Here is a 27,309-nt window from a genome sequence, read left to right as displayed (position 1 = left end):
AATAACATAATCAGGAAACGAACATGGTGAAGAAAACATTATATGGACTGTCAGCCTCCAAAACAAATGAACCATATTGCTAGGAGCCCCACTATGAATAGCAAGCATCATAAACAAACATATCATCAACTGTGCGTGAGTATATCCAATGCGCCGGAAATACTAATGCAAGATCACTCGAATTATGTTAGCAAATACTGTTCTCTACAAAACCTCCATAAACACCATCAATAAGAATATATTATCTCAAAAAACCAAAAGAAAATAAGAAATATACATGAAAAATATAGAACTCTTTAATTACAAACTATAAACAAAGATATCTGTCGGAAAAAACTATAAAACAAAGATAAATTAGAAATAGTTCACTGGACCCAAAACTTATAGCTCCTCGCAAATACCATATCAGGGGAGCTCATCGAATGCCAAGAACACAACTTGGGCATCTGCCAACAAAATATATGTGAATCTACATTTTCCTCTTCACTGAAAATAGTTATTATGATGATTGCTGCTCTGTTCTGTTGGAGAACCAGGCACAAATGGTGCAAAACCACGCCCTCCAAACATAGGACGCATGTAAGCATCATCAAATTTACGCCAGTAGTAATGCACAGTGTTAGTTGGTTTGGTCAAAAGCATGCGAAGACTGGTTGGCCTCCTAATACTCAGATGACCTGCTTCTGCATCCTGTGTGTCTTCAAGGAATGGTATAAGGAAGGATTTCGGAGTTGATGGCTCTGATGCACCATTCATTGTGCTTGCATTATGGGGTAACAAAAGTCTAACCAATGGTTTTGTCATCAGGCCAAAGACCTGAAACATACACACTAATCAATTAGATATCATTATCATATAATGAAAGGATAGCGGTGAGTAGATTCTTGTAGTATTATGGTCTAAAACCAAAGAACACATGCAAACGAACCTACATCCAAAATGTGCTTGTTTTGCATGGAAGAATGGCATGCATGCAAACACACACAAAGACATGCCTTCTTGCCAGAATACAGTGTGGAATGCATGAATATGCACACAGACGTGTTGCCATATAACTCAATAAATGGGCATATATATGTTCCTTATCTGAAAAGTGAACAGAAGCAGCATATCTTAGTTTACTCTAATCACATTATTTGGGATTCCATTTGAATATGGTTCTAGTGTGCATCATATATTTCTACGGTAATACAGAAGAATACAACTATTTAACTGTAAAAAGGACAGACATAGAGAGAATTTTTTCACTAAAAATCAATATTTCTTCTGCATTTATTTGTATAGGTTAAGTATTCTAGTAAAATGTAAGCCAACCTACAAGAAAAATAGCAGATTGGTTTCTAGACACGCCCTTTAATTGTTGATTCTGCATTTATTTGTATAGGTTAAGTATTCTAGTAAAATGTAAGCCAACCTACAAGAAAAATAGCAGATTGGTTTCTAGACACGCCCTTTAATTGTTGATTTTAGGGATGGCAGTGGACCGGGGGAAAGCGGGGCCCCGCCCCGCCTCGCCCCGTTTGGACCGGGGATGAAGGGTATGAAACGGGGATGGAGGCGGGGAAGAAGGTTAAAATCCATCCCCGTCCGGGGGTGGAGGCGGGGATGGACGTGCACTTTTCCCCGCCCCGCCCCGTCCCCGCCATGATCCCCGCCTCATCCCCACCCCAACCCCGCCCCGACCACTTTTCCCCGCAATATCCCCGCCTCATCCCCGTTTGAACCGGGGATGGAGGACATGAAACGGGGATGAAGGTGGGGATGGAGGATAAAATCCATTCCCCGCCGGGGATGGAGGCGGGGGTGGAGGATAAAATCTTGAGGCAGGGCGGGGGTGGAGACCTTGTCCCCCGCCCCGCCCCGCCCCGCCCCACCCCACTGCCATCCCTAGTTTGATTTATAGCAAAGAAAGAAAGACCATTGCCATTATTTATATCCAAAAACAAATAACTGATAAAAATCATGCAGCTACTTACCATTGTGCTGAAAAGAACTACTGATATGGTGCAAGTAATCATGATTGCATTGCCCTGCAACTGAGTATGGCCAGAGCGTGTAAACTGCAAATGCATGTCAAGAAATGAGAGAAGTGAGATTAACACTACATGGCAAAATTAGTTGTAGTCACAGTACATGAAACAGATGCACACTATCATTAATGATGAAAACAACTCGGGTGCCATGAGAGGCTCAAAAGTTGATGGAACTCCAGAACCCCAAACACCTGCAAAAGATGGAATTTTGGAGGATTTCATGGGAAGTCTCAACCTCTGGTTGTGCTTAAACAAATCAAACAAATGATTTGAGTTCTACTTGGGATATATTCTGATATCCTTGGAAGTCACATTATAGCAATAGATTGGAAAAAGCAATGGTCTAGCCTGACAATACGGAATATAATAATAAGCCACAAATTCAACATGGATGGGAAATACAAGATCTGATACTTTGATGCCATCATTTCAAAAGTTAAACTTCATGGCATGGTCATTTGCCTGTAGAAAAGCAGTCATGATTCTGAAACCATACAATTTTGAAGCATATAGTCATGCTAGTCTAAGATCCTAAAATGTCTTCCTCTCAGAATATGCTATGCCTCACAATATTTGTTTTCTCGCTTCTACAAGACCAAAAGTATGCAACATTTTTATTTATGGTAAATTACTACATCTACTGAAAAGGATTGAGGTCATTCTGCCTGCATAAAGAATCCCCTAAACCTACATCCTCTGTGGTTAACATTGCAAGAAACAAGATGTAGCAATGGTTATTCAGGAAAACAAAAAACACCCAGTTTAACACCATAGAAACCAAGAATTCCTTTACTAATTTTAACATAACCAGTTTACCTGATTATAGGCAAGTGCCATTGAGACTGCTCCACGCATCAGACCAGCCCACCAAATGGTGACCTGGAACAAATTGTTGAACATGCACTTAAACATCTCTCCTCCAGTTACTATGCTACAGCAGAAATAAAAATTAAAACTCACTTGCTGCTTAAAATTGATCTTCTCACTTGGTGATTTTTTTGTTAAGTTGGTCAAGAATGACAGTGGGAATACAAAAGCTGCTCTTCCTACCATAACGAACGCCAGCAACATTGATGTCAGACCAACTGATTTTCCTGGACTGGAAGGCCAAATACTAGTCAGCAAATAAACCAGAAACTTGAAGGCAACAAGAGAGACAACATGAAAGGCACAGATAAAACATCCACATATAAAAACCATCCCAGACCATGCACACTGAAATTGGCCACAGAGTATTTTAATGTCTTTGTAAATCGTAAGACAAATTGCTCGCACCTGTTAAAAAGATAATATTCTGAAAATAACTGTACCATGATTAAGTGCTAATGATGCTTCAAATTTGCTTTGATGATTTTTATGCCTTTGTACATTTGTATTCCTCTTGAGTGTTCATCTTGTGCCTTTGTGCACACATTTCACAGTCTTTTTGAAGACATTTTCACATGGTATCAAAGCTTGGTCTCCAGAAGAATAGCTCGTGTATTGCGTCATCATGGTGGTTGCCTCGAAAATTGTGCACATACTTCATTCTTGTATTTTGGCGTGGAAAGCTCTTGCAATCTACTTCTAGTGAGACACACTAGATCAAGCAAGCTTAAAGAAGACACGTTGTGGTAAGTGTTCTATTTTTTTGAAGACTCTTTTGTCTCTCATAAAAGCTCCTCAATGGCAGAAAAAGACCCATTTTTTCCTTGGTTTCAAACTCAATGCGTCAAACTATCATGATTGAGCCGATATAGAGGCTCACATCAAGGATAAGGGACTTTGAGGTTACATCCAAGGTACGATTCCGGAACCCACGTCAAAATCACTATAGTTGAAAAAGGAGAAATAAAAGTTCTTGATGGAGGAAAGAGTAAAAGCATTTGAAGAATATAACAAAAAGCATGAAGAATGAGAGATGAAAAATTACAAAATTCTTTCATAGATTTTTTCTTCGATTGAGACTAGAACCAATGCAAATATTTTGAAATTTAAAAAGGCGTCTCAAGTTTGGGAATATCTTAAGAAGATGTATACCTCGAAAGATTTATCCCATAAATATTATCTCCAAAAAAGGGATTTGACCCTTCAACAATACAAATTGACTATTAGAGAATATTTTGCCGAATTGTCATCTATTTGGGATGAGCTTGTTATGCTTGAATCAAAATGGAGTGAAGAAGCCATTGAGCTTCGACACAAACAATTAGAAGAAGATTGGTTTTTTAATTTTTTGAATGAGCTTAAACCCGAATTTGAGCAAAGAAACTCGAATGAAAATGAGAAAAACCAAGTGTTCTTGCTATGCCTTCAAACAAAGATGAAAATGAATGAGCTTATGTCATTTTTAGACCGGAGAATAATTTGAAAACCTATAAACCCCCTCACTTTAATAAATTTCAAAATCAAAATCAAGGAGCAAGAAAAGATGGTAGTCAAAATGGTGGCCAAAATGAAAGATACCAACGAAGAGATTATGGTAAAATCATTTGTCAATTTTTGCAAAGCACCAAGACACATTAAATCGGTTTGTCCAAAATGAAAGAAGGTAGCCATGTCTACAACATTTCGACCACATAAGGAGGAGGGTCCATCTACTTCCAACAATGGAGCATTATCAAGGAGCAAGAGAAGATGGTGGTCAAAATGGTGGCCAAAATGAAAGATACCAACGAAGAGATTATGGTAAAATCATTTGTCAATTTTTGCAAAGCACCAAGACACATTAAATCGGTTTGTCCAAAATGAAAGAAGGTAGCCATGTCTACAACATTTCGACCACATAAGGAGGAGGGTCCATCTACTTCCAACAATGGAGCATTATCACTAAGTCAAATTATGGAAGTTCTTCAACATCTTAGGGTTCCATTTCCAGAGCCGTCATGTCAACCTTCTCTCCTCCCGGTAAGACTTTTTGACTTTTAGATTTAGGTGCCTCATTTCACATGACTCCAAATATTTTTGCTCTTTCTGAATACACAAAAAATACATCTTTTGTTTTAACCGCGGATGGCGCTTCTCTTGAAATCGAAGAGATTAAAAATTTTTAAAATCAAGATTTTTTTATTCCTAAAATTAGATTTATACCAAAATTAAATTTAAATTTGTTTTCAATCTCTCAACTCTCGGACTATGGGTGTGATGTCAAATTCCTATCAAGTAAATGTTGGATACAGGATCGCTGATCCAAGAAGTTGATTGAAGAAGGTTCTAGGAAGGGAGATCTATACTACATGAAATTTCTTCAAATTCTAAAACATTCTTTTTGTAACATTGCCCAACATAAAGATATAAATGTTTGGCATAAACGTCTTGGGCATCCCAATATTACCAAACTCTCTTATTTACATTTTATTAAAGATCTTTGTAAAAGAGATTTCACTTGTAATGATTGTATTCATGAAAAAATGAGAAGCCTGACTTTTGATCAAAAATTTATGCTCACAACCAAACCTTTTGAACTTGTGCATTCGGATGAGTGGGGGCCGTCGCCCGTTATATCTAAAGGAGGATTCTCTTATTATGTCATTTTTGTTGATGACTACTCTAGAGATTGTTGGATATACTTTCTTAAGCATAAACATGAGGTGTTTGCATCATTCAAGACATACCACATGATGATTAAAAATCAATTTAACGGTAACCTAAAGATTCTTAGAACCGACTCTGAAAGAGAATGTCTTTCAAATGAATTTAAAAATTATCTTGAAATTAATGAAATTGTTCATCAAAAAATAGTGTCCCAAAACACCTCAACAAAATGGTTTAGCCGAAAGAAAACATAAACACATAGTTGAAAGCACTATAACCTTGATTATTTCTCAAAAAAATCCTAAAAGATTTCGGGCAGAGGCAGCTCTTGCATCCGTTTATCTTATAAATCGTTTTTCCTCAAAAAATTCAAATAAAATCTCACCTTTTGAAATTGTTTATCAAAAGAAACCCGACTACAATAGGTTAAGAGATTTTTGATGCAAATGTTTTGTTCTTACCGATAAAAATGATAAACTTTCACCAAAAGATATTCCTTGTGCATTTCTTGGATATTCTGAAACACAAAAAGGTTTTAGATGTTATGATGTCAAAAATGATAAATTATATGTTTCTAGAAATGTAACCTTTTAGAAAGTGCTAGTAGTTTTGAAGAATATAAACTTCATGGAGATAATATGGATTATTCTTTTTTTTAATTGTTATCAGGAAATGATGATGTATCTAGTGATGATGAAATGACATATGATGCTCCTAGTAATGATGAAAAAATACAAGAGAGCAATGATTCTCATTTTCAAACTCTTGAACAACATACCAAAATGGGAACATCCTATGAACCTATTACCTATACCCATAGAGATCCAAACACTTTTAGCAGTGCAATTGAAAAGTATAGTGAATCTAGCGAACCTATTTCCATAAATAATCTAAATCACCATAGCACCGAAAGAGCTAGAAAAATTTCTTCTAGATTTAAATCCTACGAATCTTTCTCACCTAAACATAGAGCATGTCGCAGTGTTATTTATTCATATGTGGAACCTAAAAACTTTGAAGAAGCAAAGAAAATTGTAGAATAAAGAGATGCAATGGAAAGTGAACTTAAGCTCTTAGAAAAGTCAAAACTTGAGAATTTCAATATCTACTTAAAGGCAAGAAGACAATAGAATGTAGGTGGATTTTTAAGGTCAAGACTAAGAGTGATGGATCTCTTAAAAGATATAAATCTTGTCTCGTTGTCAAAGGGTATAGTCAAGAATATGGAATAGATTACGATGAAACTTTTGCTCCTGTTGCGCGTATGGTCACTGTTAGGTGTCTTATTACTATTGCCTCCATTAAAAAATGCAACACATATCAAATGGACGTTAAAAATGCATTTTTAAATTAAGACCTAAATAAAGAAGTCTATATAGATGTTCCTCTAGGTATAGATGTTCCTAAAGAAAAAGTTTTCCGCCTACGAAAAGCTCTCTATGGTTTGAAACAAGCTCCCAAGGCTTGGTATGATCGGTTTAATAATTTAATGATAAAAAATATTTTTTCTTCATTTTATACTGACACTGCGTTGTTTGTCAAAAAATCAAATACAGAAATTGTAATCTTGTTATTATATATTGATGATATGTTAATCACAGGTAATGATACTAAAAGGATTAGAGTATCAAGTCCACATTGACAGAAAGAATTGAAATGTCAGACTTAGGTTTTCTGAAATACTTTTTAGGCATTAAAGTTGTCTACTCTCACAAGGGTTATTTTTTGTCTCAAACTAAACTTATTCTCGATATTATTGACAGATCAGAAATTACAAATGATAAAATTTATAAAACTCCTGGAGTAATAGGAACAAAGATGAAAATTGATGATAGGGTTCACCTAGAAGATCTCACCCCTTACAGGCAACTTGTTGGATCTTTGATGTATCTTAGCATCACTAGACCTGATATCTCTCATGTACATGTTGCAAGTCAATTTCAGCACGCTCTTACATCAGTTCATATGAGTGTCATCCTTCGAATTATCACATATTTCTATCCTCATCTTCTAAATTAAATTAAATTGCTTATTCTGACTCTGATTGGGAAGGTGATCCAAATAACCGTCACTCCACCACTGGTTTTTGTGTGTTAGGTGAATCATTAATTTTTTGGAGATGCAAAAAGCAACAAAAGGTGTTTGTTATCTACTGAGGTTGAATACTGAGCCATGACAACTACGACCATGGAGATAGTTTGAATTCGACGGCTACTGAAAGATATGTGGGTTCATGTTCAAGGACCCACAAAGTTGTGTCGTAATAATAATAGTGTAATATATATTGCCAAGAACCACACTTTTCATAAGTGCACGAAGCATATCGAGATGGATTGTTACTATGTTAGAGAAGAATATCTGAAGTCATAGATCTATCTTATGTAACATCAAAATATTTGTTCCCCTAGATTCAATTTTATTCTTGGCAAACTTTTGGTCATTACACCATAAGTTTGAGGAGAGATGTTAAACCGTAATATATAGAGATCGAGAGAGATACATGTACATATATATCTTATATATATGTCTATGTATCTATATATAAATACCCACTAGGGGTAAAAGTAACAATCTTTTCTTTATTTCACGCATATTCCTTTTGAATATGCTTTTCTGTTTTGTATTTCTTTATTTTTCCTTTTTTTATTCTTTTTACTTTTTGACTTTTAGCCATAGAGGGGCCCATATCATATAGACGTTGGGCCCCTCCAACGATCAATTTTGGAGGGGCTCCAATGTCCATATGATGGAGCCCCTCCAAGGGTCCTTAATGTATATAAATAGGGGATTCTCCCTTTGTAAATGCTAAGCTTTTTGTAAAGCTCTCACTTATTCAATAAAAGTTCTCTTTATTTTTATGCCTTTGTGCATTTGTATTCTTCTTGAGTGTTCATTTTGTGCCTTTGTGCACACATTTCATATTGAGAATCTAATGCCTTTGTATACAGTCTTTTTGAAGACATTTTCACATCTTTATATTAACCATTAGGTAACATTCCAATAATGCCCCTGGTTATAATACATAGGAAAGATACATAATAGGGGCAACAAAAGAAACATTAAAATACAGTTACAAGCAGAAACGTGATACTCAAAAGAACGTCAATCAATATGGATATGGATCTAGACCCAGAAGCTAACGTCTCAATACCCTCCCTCAAGTTGTGCATGGTAAGAACCATAAACGACTTGCTCATCGGGTAACAAAACCTTTCCTTAGTTAATCCTTTTGTAAACAAATCTGCAACTTGATCATAAGTCCCAAAGAATTGAGTAGAAATCTCCCCACTTTCAGCTTTACTTTTAATAAAGTGTTGATCTATCTCTATATGCTTTGTTTTTCCATGTTAAATAGAATTGAGAGATATCTTGATCGCACTTTCATTATCACAAAATAAGATAGAACTTGACATTTGTTGATATAAATTAGATAATAGATATCTGATCCAAATGGTTTCATATGATGTTGCCATTGACCTGTATTAAGCTTAAGTATTTGACCGAGCTACTACCTTCTGCTTTTTACTGCGAGCATGTTCTTCCCAATAAAAACACAATACCCGGAGACAGACCTTCTTTCATCCAGATCCCCTACCCAATTAGCACCTGAAAAGCCTATAACTGATAAAGCAGCTTTATCAATACTGTTTCTTTGATAACAAAGTGCCTTTCAGATATCTAAAGGATTCTTTTGACAGCCTCAACATGAGTCACACCAGGGCAATGCATAAACTAAGAAAGTTGATTAATTGCATAAACAATATCAGGATGAGTAAAAGATATTAGAGCATACCCACAATACTCCTATACCTTGTAGAATCATAAAAAATGTCTCCTTTATCACGTCCAAGTTTCTATTGCAAAACACTTGGAGCGAATATTGGCTTGCAATCTTTCATTCCAGCACGGTTGAGTAAATCAATAGTGTACTTGTGTTGTGTCAACACTAATGAGTCTTTTCCTTGATCAACCTCAACGCCCAAAAAATATTTAAGATCACTCGAGTCTTTCATTTTGAATCTACTATTTAGTACACTCTAGACATCATCAATATGGTCTTTGGAATTCCATGCAACTATAATATCATCAATATAAATGAGTAATATTGTAATCCATTTGTCACCTTTGTAGATGAACAAAAAATTATCCAAATGAGATATGTGAAAACCATGTTGCTGGATTCAAGTGAAAAACTCTCAAACCATGATCAAGAAGTCAGATTTAGCCCATATGGAGTTTTGTTCAATATACACATAGTTGGCTGGATCTTTCTCATTATACCCTTGTGGTTGCTCCATACTCCTCCTTGAGGTCTCTACAATGCATTTTTAACACCTATTTGACTTAAGTGCCAACCATGATCCTCCGATAAAGAAAGAACTCTAATAGTTCTCTTGAATGTTTCATCATAGTCCAGCCCATGTTTTCAAGTAAAACCCTTTGCAACCAACCTTGCCTTCTATCTCTCTATATCTAGTTTATATTTTATTTTAATGACCCATTTTATTCCAACTACATTCTTTCCCACAGGTCTTTTTACAACATCCCATGTTTTATATTCATATAAAGCATGCATTTCTTCATTCATAGCCTCAATCCATTTGTTGGATTTTGCGTCCTGATTGTATAATCGAGATTCTTCATGGTGAGATACTGCAACTAAAAATATTTGATGGTCCATGCTGAAATTTTATCAATGGGGAGTCACACTCTTCCAAATTTTTTAATTATTTGTCCTTGTTCATTAGGATCATTTTAAGATTCAACATTTACTTGTTCTGAACTACTATTGGATGTATTTTCAGATTTAATATTTTAAATAATGCAGTTGTATGTAATTCCTTTGAAGCTTCCTTCTATGCCATCAGAATGATCAACTTGTTGTCCCTCAACATTTGGCTCGTCCGACCCCACATGTGCACCTTCTAATCTGTCATTGTTTGCATCATTCATTGTTGTTGCCTTGATAGAGAACACACCATCATCTAACCAAGGTTGATATAGTTGTTTTGACTGCAATTGAACACCTTGTACATTGTTGTCCTTTGAAACAAAATCAAATTCATCAAAAACATTTCTGGATATATGAATGCATCAATTGGCATCTTGTTGTGCAATGATTGCACTATATTTAATCTAAGTTTTCCATCTATCACTATTGGATTTGATTTGAAACTTTGGTTTTTAAGATCGGTTCTTATATTTGAACTCACTTATTTGGAAAGTTATTTTCGTGAATATTTATTGCCTTCTTATGGCATTTGTTGTGTCCATTACGATGCATCATTTTTCTTGACCTAGTTATTATTGAACCAAAGTTTGTTTGTGGCGGTGGTTATGTAAGTTTAAATTGTCAACTTATAGTTAGGCTCTAACTGAGAGTTGTTTGATCTCTAGTTTTATGACTGTGTTGTATCACTCATTTGTTTATTTGGCCATTATCATGTTGGATGCTAATAATTATGTTTATTAGTGATGACTATCTATTTTTGAAACCATGGTATTTTGAAATATTGTACAGATTGACGACATTAGTTTGTTTTCATTACAAACTCTCTTACCTTTTGTGTTTCTTCTTATTATGCATCTTATTTAAATGTCATTTTATGTAGACAAGAAATGTTTATTCAATGTGTGTTTTTTAGCCCATTAGTGGCATGATTATACTCTTGATCTAATCGGTTGATACACTTGATTTTTTAGTGTCAGTATATGTAAACAAGAGAGGTTTAATCACACCTTTGTGTATAATTTTCACCCATCTCAACGTGGTGAGTTATGTGCAGTCATTACTTATGTTGTTCTAGTCGCTGATACACTTGAATTGAGGTTTGGAGGTCTAGTGAGGTGATTGCTTGTAGTAGTCAAACTATTATTGAAAATTGCAAGTATCATTTTCTTTGTTATGTGAGATTTTTTAGAATCTTTTCATGAAATTTCAAAATGTTTTCTATTTGTGTTTCCTATATAGGGAAAAATGCTTATTGATAAAATTTCACGAATTTTGCATACTTGTGATGTTTAATAAAAATCTTATTCCTTATATTGCGATATATCCTGTGTGTGTGCCCCTTTGTGGGTGTTGAGAGTGTGTTCTTTACGAAAACACTTGTGTGTTGTCCACTTGATATTGGTGGACATTTTTGTTCGTAATTGAAGGCTATTTGATTCTTTATATTAAAATCATGCATTTTATATGCATTTTATTGATAAAAATAGTTATTTTTATTGTTGTCTTATGTGTATTAAATATTCTTTAATTGCATGTTGGATATGTATGTGTATTTCATATTGATTATCTTGTTCACATTGTTGCATGCATAAATTTAATTAACTTCTCTTTTCTTAAGGGTTCTTTTTTAGTGTTATACTTTATATGCATGTTTTTAGTATAAATTGATTATTTGTTTTAATTGAGGGAATTTTCTAAAAATTTGGAATATTATTAATATATCATTGTTTATCTCTTCTTGATAATTGATACATTTTCTAGAGATTAGGTTCCCTTATCATCAATATTTATGTTTTATTGAAAAATATGTTGATTTTGAGTTTATGATTGTCTAAATTTGATTTCATAAAAATTTCTCTTTTGAAGTATGCTCCTCTTGTCTTTCTTAAAGGTTATCTAATATTTCTAAAAATTATCACCACTTTACTTGAATGTTATTCTTGTTCAATATATATATATATATATATATATATATATATATATATATATATATATATATATTTTAAACTTCATAACTATTTGGTTATAATACCTTTTTTTAATAGTTGGGACATGTGATTTGTTTTCTCTACAGGTTCTTAAAGATGCAAAAGATGCAATGGACCGAGAAAGGAATATCCTTGATGCATCATGAAGATGGAGATAGCCGATGAAGGCGATTGGGGATGATCAACAATAAAAGACATTTGAAGACTTGTATTTGCAAAACTCTCTAATATGTCCTAAAGATCCAAAATTCTATTGAAGACACTTGAAGACTCGGATCCTTCCCATTGAATCTTTGTTGTATTTCAAAACTTTTGTTATATCTCACTAGTATATATATATATATATATATATATATATATATATTAGTAATAGGTAAATACCCTCTAGGGGTATTTGTCATTTTACTTGTGTAAGAGTACTGTTTATTAGGAACAGTTTTTCTCTTATTTTTTAAATTTTTTTATTTTTATTTAATGTCCTTTTTGTAAAGAGCATGGGTCATTGGGAGAGCTCCCTAATGGAGCCCCATGCTCTCCCTTTGTGTATGCTCTCCCTTTGTGTATAAATAGGGGTTGAACGCCTCTCTTGTAACCATTGCTTCTCTTAAGCATTTATACTCAATAAAGATGAATATTTTTATATTTTATGTTTTTGTATTTAGTTAGTGTTTTATATGAACTAAGTGCTTGTGTTGTTGCCCCTTGTTGGGTATTATTTTGTCCTATAGTGGACTTATGCTTATGCACATTTTGATTGTGATCTTGTAAGCCCTTGGTGGCATTGGTTTGTGCTTATGCACTTTTGTGATTGTGATCTTGTGAAGCCCTTAATTGCATTGTTTTTGTATTTTCCGCTATTTCCTTACAATCAAGATACCTTGATATTTTTGAATTTTGAATAAATAATTTTTATATTGATATATGATCCTTGTGATTGCCTTACATGATGAATATGAGATTATCTATCCATGCATAAGGTATTCTACAAGATTTCTCATGTATAAATGTATTTTAAATATGTTCCATTTTAAAAATTATTTAAAAATGGTTGCATTATTGGGTGTTTCTCTTGTTGCCCCTTTTGATTGTGTTATTTTTTTAGTCTTATGGCTCTTTAATGAACATTATCTTACATGTTTTGCATGAGATTTAAATATTATAATTTTTTGCATACTTAGTTTTAATAAAATATTAATTTAAGAATTATGAGAACCATCTTTGTGGGTGTCATAAGTGTTTCCTCCGTGGTTCACTTAGTAATTGGCCATTATTAATTGACATGCTTGTTCGTACACTCTCATTGGTGGACATTTTATTTTATTGTATGATTTCATGTTTTTACTAAAACTTATTTGCATCATGATACCTCACATGAGTTTTAAGTGTTAAGTTTTTATTGCATACTTATTTAATAAAATATCATTTTTTATATTATGAGACTTCTTGTGTAGCCCTTTGTGGGTTTTGTGAGAATGTTCCTTAGAGAACATTTTTTTGGTTTATCCACTTAATATTGGCGGACATTTTGGTTCGTGATTGAAGGCTCTATACTTGCATTACTTGAGGATTTCCTTGACTTTAAATTTTTTAGCTTATTAGTTTTTCTTCCTTGGAATGTGTCTTTCGAGGTTTTTATTATTTAGCTTTGTAAGTCCATCACTCTTCTTTCAATACATCCATTATTATTAGTTTGGCCTTATCAAGGTAAGTTGTATGCACTTCTATGTTGTGGAACCAGAGTTAGTTGTTAAAGTGAGTTATGTGTGCATCTTTATCTTCTTATCAGTATAGATTGCAAAATGATTTGGTTCTGACTGACGGTTGATTGACCTCCGGTTCTATGAGCGTGTTATATCACTTATTTGTTTATTGTGCACCTCGATGTTGTAAGTTATGTGTTCACCTCATATCATCTTATCACTCTAGATTATCAGGAGTTATGAGTGATGTGTTGTCATTTGCCTTTGGTCTTATTCATGGTTGATTACCTTTGAACTCATTATTGAAAATCTGTCTCATGTCATCTTGTGAGTATCGGAGTATCGGTATGTATCTAACTGGCAAGTGATTGACCTCGGTTTATATGAGTGTACTCATTTGTTTGTGTGGCCATTGTTACATTATTGGATGCTTAATATCTTGATTTTCCTGTGACGGTAGTCATGTTTTTAAAACCATGGAGTTTCGAAGGATTGTTAAAATCGTTATTCTTATTCTTCTTGATGGCATTAGTTTGTTTTCATTATAAGCTTGTTGGCTCATGTTATGTCTCTTATTTAAGTGTCATTTTACGTAGACAATAGATGTATTTCAAATGTGGTGAGTTAAGTGCACCCATTGGTTATTCACACTTTTTGTGTGTGTTTTTTGCCCATATGTGGCATTCTGATTATGCATTTGGTCTAGTGGTTGCTACACTTGTTTAAGTGTCATTTTATGTAGACAAGAGATGTTGATTATTCACTTTTTGTGTGTGTTTTAGCCCATTAGTGACATTATGATTATGCATTTGTTCTAGTAGTTGATAAACTTGTTTAAGTATCTTTAGACAAGAGATGTTGTACACTTTTTGTGTATGGTTTAGCCCATTAGTGGCATTGTGATTATGCTTTTATTCTAGTAGCTTATACACTTGATTTTTTAGTTTTGGAGGTCTAGTGAGGTGATTGTTTGTGGTGGTCGAACTAAGATTTGCAAATATCATTCCTTTTGTTGTGTGGGATTTTTAAAATCTCTCCATAAAATTTCTAAACTTTTTCTACTTGTATGAAAAAATGTTTATTGAAAAAAATTTATGCATCTTATGATCATTTTATTAATATTAAGATTGATGTTTGGTCCTTTATGCTTAAGCCCATTATAGGTTGTCTGAATGAATTGAATTATGAGATTGCTCTCTTTCATTATTATGTGCATTGAATAAGCTCAAGTTGCATTTTGGATACATAAGTGTTTCATATTGATTAATGAATTTAATTATCTCCTCTTTTCTTGAGGGATCTTCTGAATTGTTATATTTTATATGCATGTTGTTGGTGATGATTTGTTTTGTGAGATTGCTTTCTTTCATTATTGTGTATTAAATAAGCTTTAATTGCATGTTGGATGTATGTATTTCATATTAATTATCGTGTCCACATTGTTGTATGCATGAATTTAATTACCTCTTATTTTCTTAAGGGCTCTTTTGAATTGTTATATTTTATATGCATGTTGTCGATGACCATTTTTTATTTCATTTAAAATGTTTTTCTAAAAAACCTTGGGATATTATTTATGCATAATTGTTTATCTCTTCTTTATGATTTATATGTCCTTTAGTGATCAAATTCTCTTATAATCAATATTTATGTTTTTTTTTAATATATTAATTTTGGTTTATGACTCCTCTATCTTTCTTAATGATTATCTAATGTTTTTCTTGTTCAAAAATATATTTGTTTTAAAAACTTTATAACTATTAGGTTAGGATATTTTCCCGTGTAGTTGGAACATTTGTTTTGTTCTCTTTACAGGTTCTTAAAGATGTGATGGATTGAGAAAGAAATATCTTTGATGCATCATATCATAAAGATGGAGATAGTCGATGAAGGGGTTTGAAGACGATCACCAATGAAGACATTCAGAGACTTGTAATTGCAAAATTCTCTGATGCGACATAAAGATGGAGACTTACAATGAAGACACTTAAAGACTTTGATTTCCATTCATTCTTTTTGTATTTTCAAACTTTCGGTTTATCATACCATAAGTTTGAGGGAGTGTTAAGTTATATATATATATATATATTATTTATAATGATATAATAGGTAAATACTTGTTAGACATATTTTGGTCATTTCCGTCTTTGTAATAGGTTGTGCCCATTAAGGGTACATTGGTACTTTATTCTTTGTTGTGTGTTTTTGTGTTTTTATGAGGACTATTTGGTCAAATACCAAATAGAGTTGTTGTGTTCTTTTTGGACTTTAATAGAGCTGTTGTTAGAACAATCCAACAACTTTATTGAGGTCTCCTTCTATCTTGTATGTGTATAAATAGGGGCTTTTATCCCCTTTTATTTCTTAATGCTTCTCTTAAGTATTCATGCTCAATAAAATATATATTTTTTATAATCGTGTTCTTTTAATTATTTTATGTCTTGTAGGTAGGGGTGGCAATCGTGTCAGGTTGGTGGGTCGGCGGGTTGGCGGGTCAGCATACCTCAACACGAACCCGACCCATTTATTAAACGGGTAACCAGACACGACACGGTTAACCCGTTTAATAAACGTGTCGGGTTGGGTAAACGGGTTGGCGGGTCGGGTTCGAGTAAACGGGTTGGCGGGCGGGTTGGGTTCGAGTAAACGGGTTGGCGGGCGGGTCAGGGTTGGGTAAATGGGTTGACCCGCCCGCTACCCGCACGCCTAACCCGTTTATTAAACGGGTCAGCCGGGTTGGCGGGTTGGCATACCCTTAACACGAACCCGACCCGTTTAATAAACGGGTTAGGCGGGTCGACCCGTTTACAACACGAACCCGAACCCGGCTAAGAAGCGGGTTGGTGGGTCGTGTCAAATTTAGCCACCCCTACCTGTATGCACTTAGTCCTTGTATAGTGCCTTAGTAGCTCTTGGATTGTCCCATAGTTGGACTTGAGTATGTGCATGTGCACTATGTGTTTATAATCATGTAAGCCCGTAGAGGCCTTTGTTCTATATTTTCGCATATTTTATTAGACATTAAAAGGGCTCTTCAGGTCAACATAAGCAATTTATTTAGAGGAATTAAATTATGGGAGAACAAAGCACAAAGTACATATAAGATACAAACTATGCAATGCAAAGAAAAGCAAAAAAAAAAAAAAAGACTCCAAGATGCAAAAGTGAAGAGATTGCATCACTACTGGCAATACTTGTAATAATAATACACCATGGACCAGTGTTGTGAAAAGCGTTGAGGCGTAGCAAGGCGCTCCACCAAAAACCGAGGCAAGGCGTAAAACGTAAACCTCAAAAAAAATTTGAAAACTTTTAAAAAAATATCTAAAAATATAAAAAAATAAAAAAATACTTTATTGATGAAATAGCAACCAATAAGAAATAGAAAATCTCAAATAAGTACTAAAAAATATGAGATTAACATATAAAAGTAACTAAAAACTGATTATATAATTGGAAAATATATGAGATTAACCAAAAAAAGTTAAAATATACTAAGAAACTCATTACACAACTGAAATAACTGGAAAATATATGAGATTAACCAACAAAAGTTAAAATATATGAGATTATTCTAAAAAATATGAGATTAACATATAAAAGTAACTAAAAAATGATTACATAACTGGAAAATATATGAGATTAACCAATAAAAGAAAATATATATTAAGAAACCGTTTACATAACTGGAAAATATATGAGATTAACCAACAAAAGTTAAAATATATGAGATTATTCTAAAAAATATGAGATTAACATATAAAAGTAGCTAAAAAACTGATTACATAACTGGAAAATATATGAGATTAACCAACAAAAGTTAAAATATACTAAGAAACTGATTTCATAACTGAAATAACTGAAAAATATATGAGATTAACCTACAAAAGTTAAAATATATGAGATTATTCTAAAAAATATGAGATTAACATATAATATAAAAGTAACTAAAAACTCATTACATAACTGGAAAATATATGAGATTAACCAACAAAAGTTAAAATATACTAAGAAACTGATTACATAACTGAAATAACTGAAAAATATATGAGATTAACCTACAAAAGTTAAAATATATGAGATTATTCTAAAAAATATGAGATTAACATATAAAAGTAACTAAAAACTGATTACATAACTGAAAAATATATGAAATTAACCAACAAAAGTTAAAATATATTAAGAAACTAATTACATGACTGAAATAACTGAAAAATATACGAGATTAACCAACAAAGTTAAAATATAGTAATATACTAAGAAACTTATTACATAACTGAAATAACTGAAAAGTATATGAGATTAACCTATAAAAATCTTTTTGATTATGTCTCAGAAGTCTTGTTGTAAAAAAAAAATCTGTGCCTCAGGCTTGCACCTTGAGGCACAGAGGGTCGCGCCTCAAGCCGCGTTTTTTATAACACTGCCATGGACAATCATAGTGGTGTTACAGTGACAAGTCTGACATATTTTAAATGTTTACAGGCATTTTCTTGGTGAGCTAAATCTGTAAATCCTTGTTGTGATAACCAGGGAACTAGTTATTGATGCCATAAAAACTATAAATTGGATTTGAGAATGCTTTAGTGCAAACCGTTTCTAAGGACATGCTATGGAAACACAAGATCACAGGAAAAAAGGTCGTAAAAAGAAATTTGGGAGTGGATGCAAGATTAGAATTTAGACTTCAGACTTCCATGGCACATCTAAGTTGATCCCTAGTAACTAGCGTAATTGAGTCGGGCTTTATGATGACACCAACAAAGGCAGCAGATCTACAAACAATTAGTTATAACTCTTTGGTACCATCATAACAATAATCACAAGCTCATCTCTAATTAGATACTCATGGTTATTCTTTTTTTTTTGGACAATCTCTCATATGGTTATTCTCCAAAAGCAAAGGTAGCATGAAAAGTCAATTGAAACAGAAATTCTGGAAACAACACAATGAGTGGAATTATTCCCTCTCTGGAGACCCAGGGATACAAGTACAGAATCATTATGTCATGGACACCCATGTTATTTTTTGAAGTAATTGGAGAAAATGATTTTTCAGTCTAATGTTATGATTGTTGGACACAAACCATACCTGTTTTTCACAAGCTTCCACTTCTCGATGTCCAATGCATCCATACCAACATAAAGAAAGATAAATGTCTCAGCAATGAATGACATTGTAGCGAATGCATGCCTGAAATGGACATAAGTTACAAGAGAGAAGACCGTAAATACTTTTAACCACATGACAGTGATAAGAAACATAATACAACCACTGAGGTGGTATCCCATGTGGTAAGCGGGGTCCTGTGTCAAGCTGAAGGCCCAGGATTGAATCCCTCTGCCACATGGGCAGCTGTTGTTCTGGTAGGGGTCCGCCTAACCCCAGCTTGCCTTTCAAAAAAAAAAAGAACATAATACAACATACATTCAAAATGTTTAATATTACGTTTGACCTACTTGGTGGTAACTCGTGAAGACTCTGTCACATTATGCCAGGTATAGTGAGACATCACAATTCCACAAAAGAAAACTGTGAGAATGGCGCTTAGATTAAAAAACTGCAACAGAAGAAAAAGTTAAAAATGCAAATAAAGTTTGACTACAAAAGTTTTTCAAAGCATAAAATTCACAAGGAAATGAAAATCATATAAATAAGAAGAAATGGAAGATTTAGCAACTAGATAAAAAATTAACAGAGTCATACTTCTGCTAGTATATATGAAAGATAGGCCATTAGTATCATTAATGCAACTTCACGATCTGTAGAATGCCTGAAAACAAATGGAACTTCTCGCATCAGATTTTACACAAAGAAAGACAAAAAAAACAAAGTTGTCCTTATTTAAGGATGACAGTAAAGATAAAGATAAAAACTGTTTCTAAAATTCAAGTTATAGGTTATAAAGACTTGTCTATTCACCTTCCAAAATATAACTTTTTTATTATATAGGCACTTAGAAGTCCAGTCTGCAAAATGTAAAAATGAAAGTTGTAAGAAATTACAGAGAGGAGACATCCTATGATAAATTATTTCACATGCAGAAGAAAGGGTAACTGTAGTCATGCTAAATGGCATTGTGAAACTTACAACTACTCCAAGGAAAGTGCTCATCACAAATAAATAAAAGAAGTTAAGAAGAAACTGCCCAGCAACAGCAGAGTTGATGTGATTAAGGTCAAAGTTTTGGATAGCGTTAAAGAGCACCACTGAAGTGGCATCATTCACTACACCTTCACCAAAAACCAGGCTATAAAGTAGAGGTGTCTCATCCTGGTTAAGAACCTACAACAAAACAAATTTTGATAGTACCATAAAGTATAATTACACAAAAGTATGACAGACCCTCTTTTACAGCAAATGGACCTGCAAAGTGCAAACAGAATCGGTTGCAGAAAAGATTGCTCCAATCGCTGCAATTTCAAAAAAATAGCATACAGTGTAATTAGAAAAACTCTATAAAACTAGCAATCACATCTCCACATGCATGAATACATGAGAGAGAGAGAGAGTACCAAGATAGTCTCCAATATCCAAGAGAGCTATATCATACTTCCTGAACAATAGTAGTGCTCCTGGAATAGGAATAAAAAGGCTCAGAAAAAGAAAAGGGCACCTACAACCTCGGCTTCAAAAACTGTTCTGAAAATTATTCTAAAAAAAAAAAAAGAGCGCAATTTCTCAAAAGACATGCAGTTCAGCAGATCAATCCAAGAACTAGTCAATAGGATAGTTCTAGATAAAGTTTGATAATAGGTGAATATTCTGAATTAGCTTATATCAACAAGCATATACATTTTCATGAGAAGAGCTTCAGTCAATTTCACTAAGCCTTACCAAAAGAGATAATGCCAAAAGATATCAATGTGCCAACTGCACCAAAGATCACGATAGTCATGAAGTTACGAAAAAATTGCTTCTTTTTAACCTGAAACCTGAAATAAAAAATTCAGAATCTGCATAAATGATAATGGGACATAATAGAAAGATCAAATTATCTTTAGAAAAAAGTAACGCAAGTCTGCTATTCTCAAATGCATAAGAAGGACATTGTCTGTATAACTTGCATTAATTATCACTACATGCCAAATTTTGATTCACAATTTGAATTGACCAACTGACCATGCGATGAAAATATGTAATAGATACTTTTTTTATGTAAATAGACCTATTAAAATTGTGCTACAAACAATTATACAGTAAAAATATTTCTTAATAAAGAAAATGCTGATATAAGAAACTTTCTGCTCCATTTGTGGTGCATTGAAGGAAATCTAAATCTATAAACAATAGTGCTAAGGGTAATGTAATTGACATAATGTGATCATGCATAATTTATTCATGATTTTATACAGCATGTATGCATGATATTGTGCGAAATTAGCATTAAGTGTTTAGCTGATGTTTGTGCATTGTTGTGCAGGGTAGCATTTGATCTCAATTAAAAGAAATAAACAAGTTTGGACCAACGTGTGCTTTTTAGAAAATTCTAGTTTTCTTTAACAGGTTTTGATAAATTAATTTTTAAAAGAGGAGGTTTTGTGAAATTCTTGAAAATCATAATACTCTTTTAGAAAAAAATCTAAAATAGCCCCTAACCCTAACTTAGCATTATAAATATTAGTTTAAGCAATAAGGAGGGGGTCTTCCCTCATTCAAAAACACGTCCCCCCTCTAGCCTCTATCTAGTCTCTCTCTTTCTCTCTCAACCGGCCCCCTCCACTCACTTTCTTCTTTCTCCTCCCCTCTTTTTTCTTCCTTTCTATTCATCTTCCTCGTCGGTTTGGAGTCTCTTTTCTTGGATCAGAGGTGCGGTGATACACGTTGATATCGAAGGGAAGTCTGCCCAGTATGTCGGAGGCGAACCCAAGGTACGCTTCTTCTCGCCCTTCTCTTTATATATTGCTGCATATAGGGAGCTTTCATTAATTGCTGCATGCATGCATTTTTTCTTATTAGTTTGTTGCATAGTTTAGGTTTCTGATTAATTTATTTTCCAAGTATAGGTTAGCTTTCTTTTTACTTGCTGAAAAGGAAACAACAAAAAAAAAAGCAGATCAGATTTGCTGATCAGATCTACGACAGATCTGATTCAACAAACTTCTAGGTCTGACTTTTTTTATCAGATCTGCCATTGTTGGCAGATCTGATCGGATATCTCTGATCAGACATGATCAGTCACTGATCTGCCAGCCGAGCCAACTTGATCAGGTCGGACAGTGCATACTCGATCTGCTGGTAGGCCCAGGCCAGATCTGATTATTTTTTGGCCGAACCAGCCGAGACTGATAAGGCCAGCCCTGCTGGCAGATCAGCTCAGCTTACTTTTTTTAGATCAGATCTGCTGCCAGCAGTAGCGCAAACCCGATCTGCCTAGATTCAGCTAGCCCCAAACTGACCAGACTCTAATCAGGCCTGACAGCAAGACCCATTCTCTGGTGGGCTGTTGTGACCATATCTGCATCTAACTGAATAGCCAGCAGACCAGGCCCTGATCTGCTTGTATATTCGTCCCTGCCAGTCTGGTTGGCAGTCTGCTGCTAGCTTATCCAAACCCGACCTGATCAGGGCTGTCCAGACTGGTCTGCTGATCCGGATCAGCCCTAGCCGACTGCAAGTTAAGTGAACAGGCTGCTTGCGGTGCAGCCTGATTAGATCGGATCAACGTCAGCTTACCAGCCCAGCTGATCACTTGAATAGATCTGATAGTCGAGTAGACTTGATAAGCATATTCTTTTAGCAGGGGCTCGGTTAAGGTAGACTGTGTGACGCAGTTTTGTTAGTACTTTTCATCAGTGTAGCGATAAATTAGTTGAGTAAATGTATTCCCTTCGGTATTAGTCTATGTCACAGGGACTCGGCCAACCGGGTACCGCACCCGCGTCGACGCAACGCGACGTGACGCGGGTGCGCGTGTGGGTGTGGCACTCGATGCGGTCAACCAGACCCTGGGTGTGGTCAACGCACCCAAGATCATTTGTATCCAATTTTTGGACAAAAAAAATGCTTGATGAAAAGGCTTAGGGGAGGAGGATTAGGGCAAAAATTTTGCCCTAATTTTCTTCTTGCCCGAGTTTTTCTCCTAAAGCCTTCCGACAACCCCGACGCCGACATTGATGCCGACGCCTTCCGACCTCTCCTCCTCACTCCTCAGGTACTCGCTCTCTCTCTCACTCTCACTTGAACTCTGTCTCTATCTCTCTCATTCTCACTCGCTCTCTGTTTCTTCTTTCTGTCTCTCTCATTGCCTCTTCTCTCTGTCTCTCTCACTCAACCTCAAGGGAACTACGAGAAACGTAAAGGAGCATGGTTGGGCCTTAGTGCAGCCAAGGCCAATGTAACGTGAACTCGGTTGAAGGTTTGAGAGAGTTCACAAACTCTCTATGTAAAATGTAAAATGTAACAATATTGTAACAGCGTGGTCCCAGCATCATGTATAAAACGCAAGGTTTTAAAACTCGCTGAGTCAACTCGGTGACTCGGCTGACTCGGCTCGGCCCTCCAACGAGTCAACCCGGCAAGCTAAACTCGGTCTGCGAAGACTCGGCTGTGACTCGGCCTGACTCGGGTGAGTTCTGGAATGTTTAAAATTTGATTTTTTGAGTATTTTAGAATTAAAAAAATTTGTAATATTATTGAGAATATTGTTGTTACTTTCTTAATGTCTTCAATATGTAAAGAAGACAATATGTGACTATGATCTAAGGTAAATGTTATTGGATATGAATCTATTTCTAGAAGCATCAGGCAGGACAATCTTCAGATTCAACAACAGCTAATTAATATTTTATGATCAAGTAGATTGCTGCTTTTATTATGTTCTACACAATTATATTTTTTGCAGTTTCTTTGTATAAATGCATTTAATATTTTGCTTTAAACTTTACTAACATGACTATATAACAAGGAAGAATTTGGTTTTCTCCTCACACCTTTCCTCTTTGCCCCATCTTTATGAAGGCATAATAGACAAGAAACTGGAACAAAGTCATACATAACTTTGGCCTTAACATCCATAGAGTTCCAACATCTACTTGGTGCTTCTTTCTTGTCCTTTCAGACTTCATATTTTCTTTGTATCTCATATAGGCTATACCCCTTTAATCAGAACCAATTGTCCTCACCTTGCCTTATCACATCCAACAAAAATTTCTCTTTTCTTTATAGGCATGTGCATTTTTAATGCATAAAGGCATCTATGTAACTGGAATAAATTGTGCTCTTTCATTCCACATTTCCAACTTATTGCTCATTAATGAACAATTTATCCACATGCTACGATCTCCTTATTTCAGTTCAACCCAAGATTCTGCATGGAGCTAAAAAACATCTCTTGTTTACTGAAAAACATGGTTTGAGACAAATTATATATTGTTTTTCTTTTAAAATCAAAAGTTAACAAAACCCGGTCCGAGTCACCGAGTTGACCCACCGAGTCACGAGTCAATAAAGAACGAGTCGAGTCCCGAGTCACTAGGTTTTAAAACCTTGATAAAACGTTAATATTTTATATGTTAATTGTTAAAACTTCAAAATTATATATATATATATATATATATATATAATTTTTTATATTTTTGCACCCTCGTTTTTTAAAGTGTCGCATCCCCGCACCCGCACCCATGTGACATAGGTATTAGTTTAACATAGTTAGTTTTCATTTTTATTTTTTTTAGATCTAATTTTTATTTCATGCAACTAACTTTAACTAGACTAGGTAGTCTAGTCGCTTCGTTGTTTTTATGGTCTTGAGTTTTGCAGGTGGGTACGAGATTTTTTATTGGAATGCGACAGCGAGGGTCGTGCACGTGCGGACAACAGAAGCTAGATCAGGCAAAGCCATGCAAATTTTTACTTTTCTTTATTTTTATTTTAGGGTCTCAGGTCATTCATTTAATTGGGTTGTAATAATTTTTTTTTTGCTCGGATCATTGTAATAAGGTAAGTGCGCATTGTTTACATTTTATTTAAGGCAATAAAGATTTATTCTGTGTGGAGTACAAGATTTTAAACATGTTCCCTGCGTTCAATGCAGACTTCACCACTAGTGTGAACCGGTTATTTGAAATTTGATGCACGGTTTACACTGACAAATTTTTATCAAAAATATATTTTAAAAATACCTTTGAGAAAAGTTGCATCATAATGCTAATTAAACATCGCAAATTTGTGGGTGCTCGAGAGATATATTAAAGAGTAATGGTGTCCATCACTATGAAGAGTATATTGTCCCTGCTTCAACAAGTAGCCTAAATTGAAAAGGCCCTTTCTCCATGAAATGGGATCCATGGAGTGGTTAAGTGTCTGTATATGTTACACAGACAATCACATGAGCGGACCCCATGCAATGCTGTCATGTGATTGGCTAGTGTCACATAGCCGGGCACTTAAGCTCTCCTTGGATCCCAACTCCTCTCTCCATCCATAATAATAATAATTTTGGCAGATCAACATTATCTGCCCCGTGATCCAAATTCAGAGAAGATAACCTGAACACCCAAACCCAAGATGGAAGGATGATAATGAAAGCTGATAAGAAAATTCATTAACAATCCAACCTAGTATTAAAGCATTACATAAAAAAGAAAATATACAATTAATTGCCTGACTCCAAAGTCGAGTTCAAGAACAAGTCACTACGAGATTTTCCTGCCACCTGCAAAGTTCTTGTTGCCAAGAGTCACCTCAATCTAGAGAGAGGATCATGTCAGAGGCACTTCTGATGGTAACACCGTCAGAGGCGCTTTGGATGTCACTGATCTTAAAAATGAACGACACCCATCAAAACAGTTAATAAGCTCTCACCCAGCTTTTACAACCACAAAACCCACCCCCACAGTACTGTAGCTCAGTACAAGTGGGACCCACAGAGGGGTGGGTTTTGTGGTTTTACAGGATCCGCTCTCAGTTTAAACCATTCCGATGCTGTCCATCCTAAATTCGATGGACATCGGAGAAAAGAGTGGGGCCCATCCAAGTGATGGGCATCTCATTCGTACAGGTTTTAGCTGATGTAATACCGCCAGAACACACTCTGATCTGATCCCATCTCCTCAATCTAAACCCACCCAGCCACACACACACACACCTGACATACATACACAGCATCAGTTGAGCTTAAAAGGAAAGTCAATCAAGAAACTTGGAAGGTAAGAGCATACCCTGCATTGAATATGATAGGCGGAAGAAGATAAATGAAGAAAAGATCCTCACTAAAGACCAAAAGATGCGAGCTTTTTCCTCCGGTGGTCACTAGAATAATGACTCCAGTGCACAACCCCTATCAAAAGCCACAAGAACCCCGTCAATGCCTCGTCCTTTGACGAAGATATTTCAAATGACCAATATGCGGTTGGTACTCACAATGATAAGAGCTGTAATTGATTCGTTCATCCATCTATTCTCTTCCAGCAGGTGCCCGATGACAATGCAGGCACACAGGAGTGTAACAAATATGTTGATTGAAACCACAGAGGCATGATCGGACGCACTTAAAACGCCCAATTTCGTCAAAATCGTGTGAATGGAGCCCATGCTAGCCATTGTTGCATTCGTTTCAAGAGCCACAGCACTGATAATCGGTGAAGGAAAAGTAAAAGACGCTTGGGAAAGCCAAATCACAGGAAAACTGAACACCTGGAAGATCGTGTGAATGATCAACAACGCTTCAATGCTTAAACCAAAGTCTCCAAACACAATACGTCTGAGTCTTCACACAAAGTTATCATCCACAGCAACCATTTACCAAATAAGAATTGGCTTTTATCAAAAGGAAAACAACTCCCCGTTACTCACAAGATGCAGCCTGTCAAGGCAGTAGAACAAAACAACCCATCTCAGAACACACGCCCACAAATTCAATGAAAGCAGTACATGGGTGCGTCGGCGCGGATACCGCCCGCGCACCAGGTGCGGTATGGACTGGGTCGGGCCCGGACCTGATCCAGTCTACCCAAAAAAAATTTGCTTCCTCCGATCTTCCCCACCGCTCACCGCCAGCGGCAGAGGAAGGAAGAGGAGGAGAAAGAGTCAATAAGAAGAAGAATAAGAGGGAAAGAAAAAAAAGAAGAAAAGGACGGAGAGGCGGTGGAGAAAGAGAAAAGGAGGAAAAAGGAAGAATTGAAAGAGGGAAAGAAAGAAGGAACAGGAGGAAGAAGAGGCGGTAGAGAGAGAAGAGGAGGAGGGAAAAGGTAGAATTGAAAGAGGGAAAGAAAGAAATAAAAGGAGGAAGAAGAGGCGGTGGAGAGAGAGGGGGGGGGAGATTGGGGAGGAGGACGTACCTGCCTCCTCTTCTTTCTTCTTCTTCTTCTTGGCATTCGCCTTCCTCTGTGAGAGAGAGGTT

At 35.3% G+C, this 27,309-nt stretch overlaps 1 protein-coding gene across 1 annotated transcript; it reads right to left on the bottom strand.

Annotated features, from left to right (window-relative positions):
* Positions 1-218: 218 nt before the first annotated feature.
* LOC149844076 (sodium/hydrogen exchanger 1-like) lies at positions 219-27,309 on the bottom strand. The gene is made up of 15 exons (XM_090000308.1): positions 27,248-27,309; positions 26,331-26,772; positions 26,129-26,247; positions 20,805-20,902; positions 20,483-20,542; positions 20,334-20,380; positions 20,058-20,252; positions 19,890-19,936; positions 19,674-19,740; positions 19,427-19,527; positions 19,059-19,160; positions 2,994-3,132; positions 2,850-2,912; positions 1,977-2,060; positions 219-816 (listed from the first exon to the last, which is right to left on the bottom strand). Exons 2-15 carry the CDS (start codon positions 26,508-26,510, stop codon positions 484-486), a joined length of 1,635 nt encoding a protein of 544 aa, XP_089856434.1. The 5' UTR covers positions 26,511-26,772; positions 27,248-27,309; the 3' UTR covers positions 219-483.

Source organism: Nuphar pumila, chromosome 3 (genome assembly GCF_984573655.1).
Source record: "Nuphar pumila chromosome 3, dmNupPumi1.hap1.1, whole genome shotgun sequence".
Lineage (NCBI taxonomy): Eukaryota > Viridiplantae > Streptophyta > Magnoliopsida > Nymphaeales > Nymphaeaceae > Nuphar > Nuphar pumila.
This window is presented reverse-complemented; position numbering and strand designations above follow the sequence as displayed.

What these genes read in the sequence shown, in the direction of transcription:
- LOC149844076 (XM_090000308.1), bottom strand. Translation starts at nt 26,510, where the DNA reads ATGGCTAGCATGGGCTCCATTCACACGATTTTGACGAAATTGGGCGTT. An exon ending in GGATATTGGAGACTATCTTG is followed by an intron (nt 20,381 to 20,482) that starts GTACTCTCTCTC and finishes TTGAAATTGCAG; the next exon opens with CGATTGGAGCAATCTTTTCT. An exon ending in TAGTTCTTTTCAGCACAATG is followed by an intron (nt 817 to 1,976) that starts GTAAGTAGCTGC and finishes TGTATGTTTCAG; the next exon opens with GTCTTTGGCCTGATGACAAA.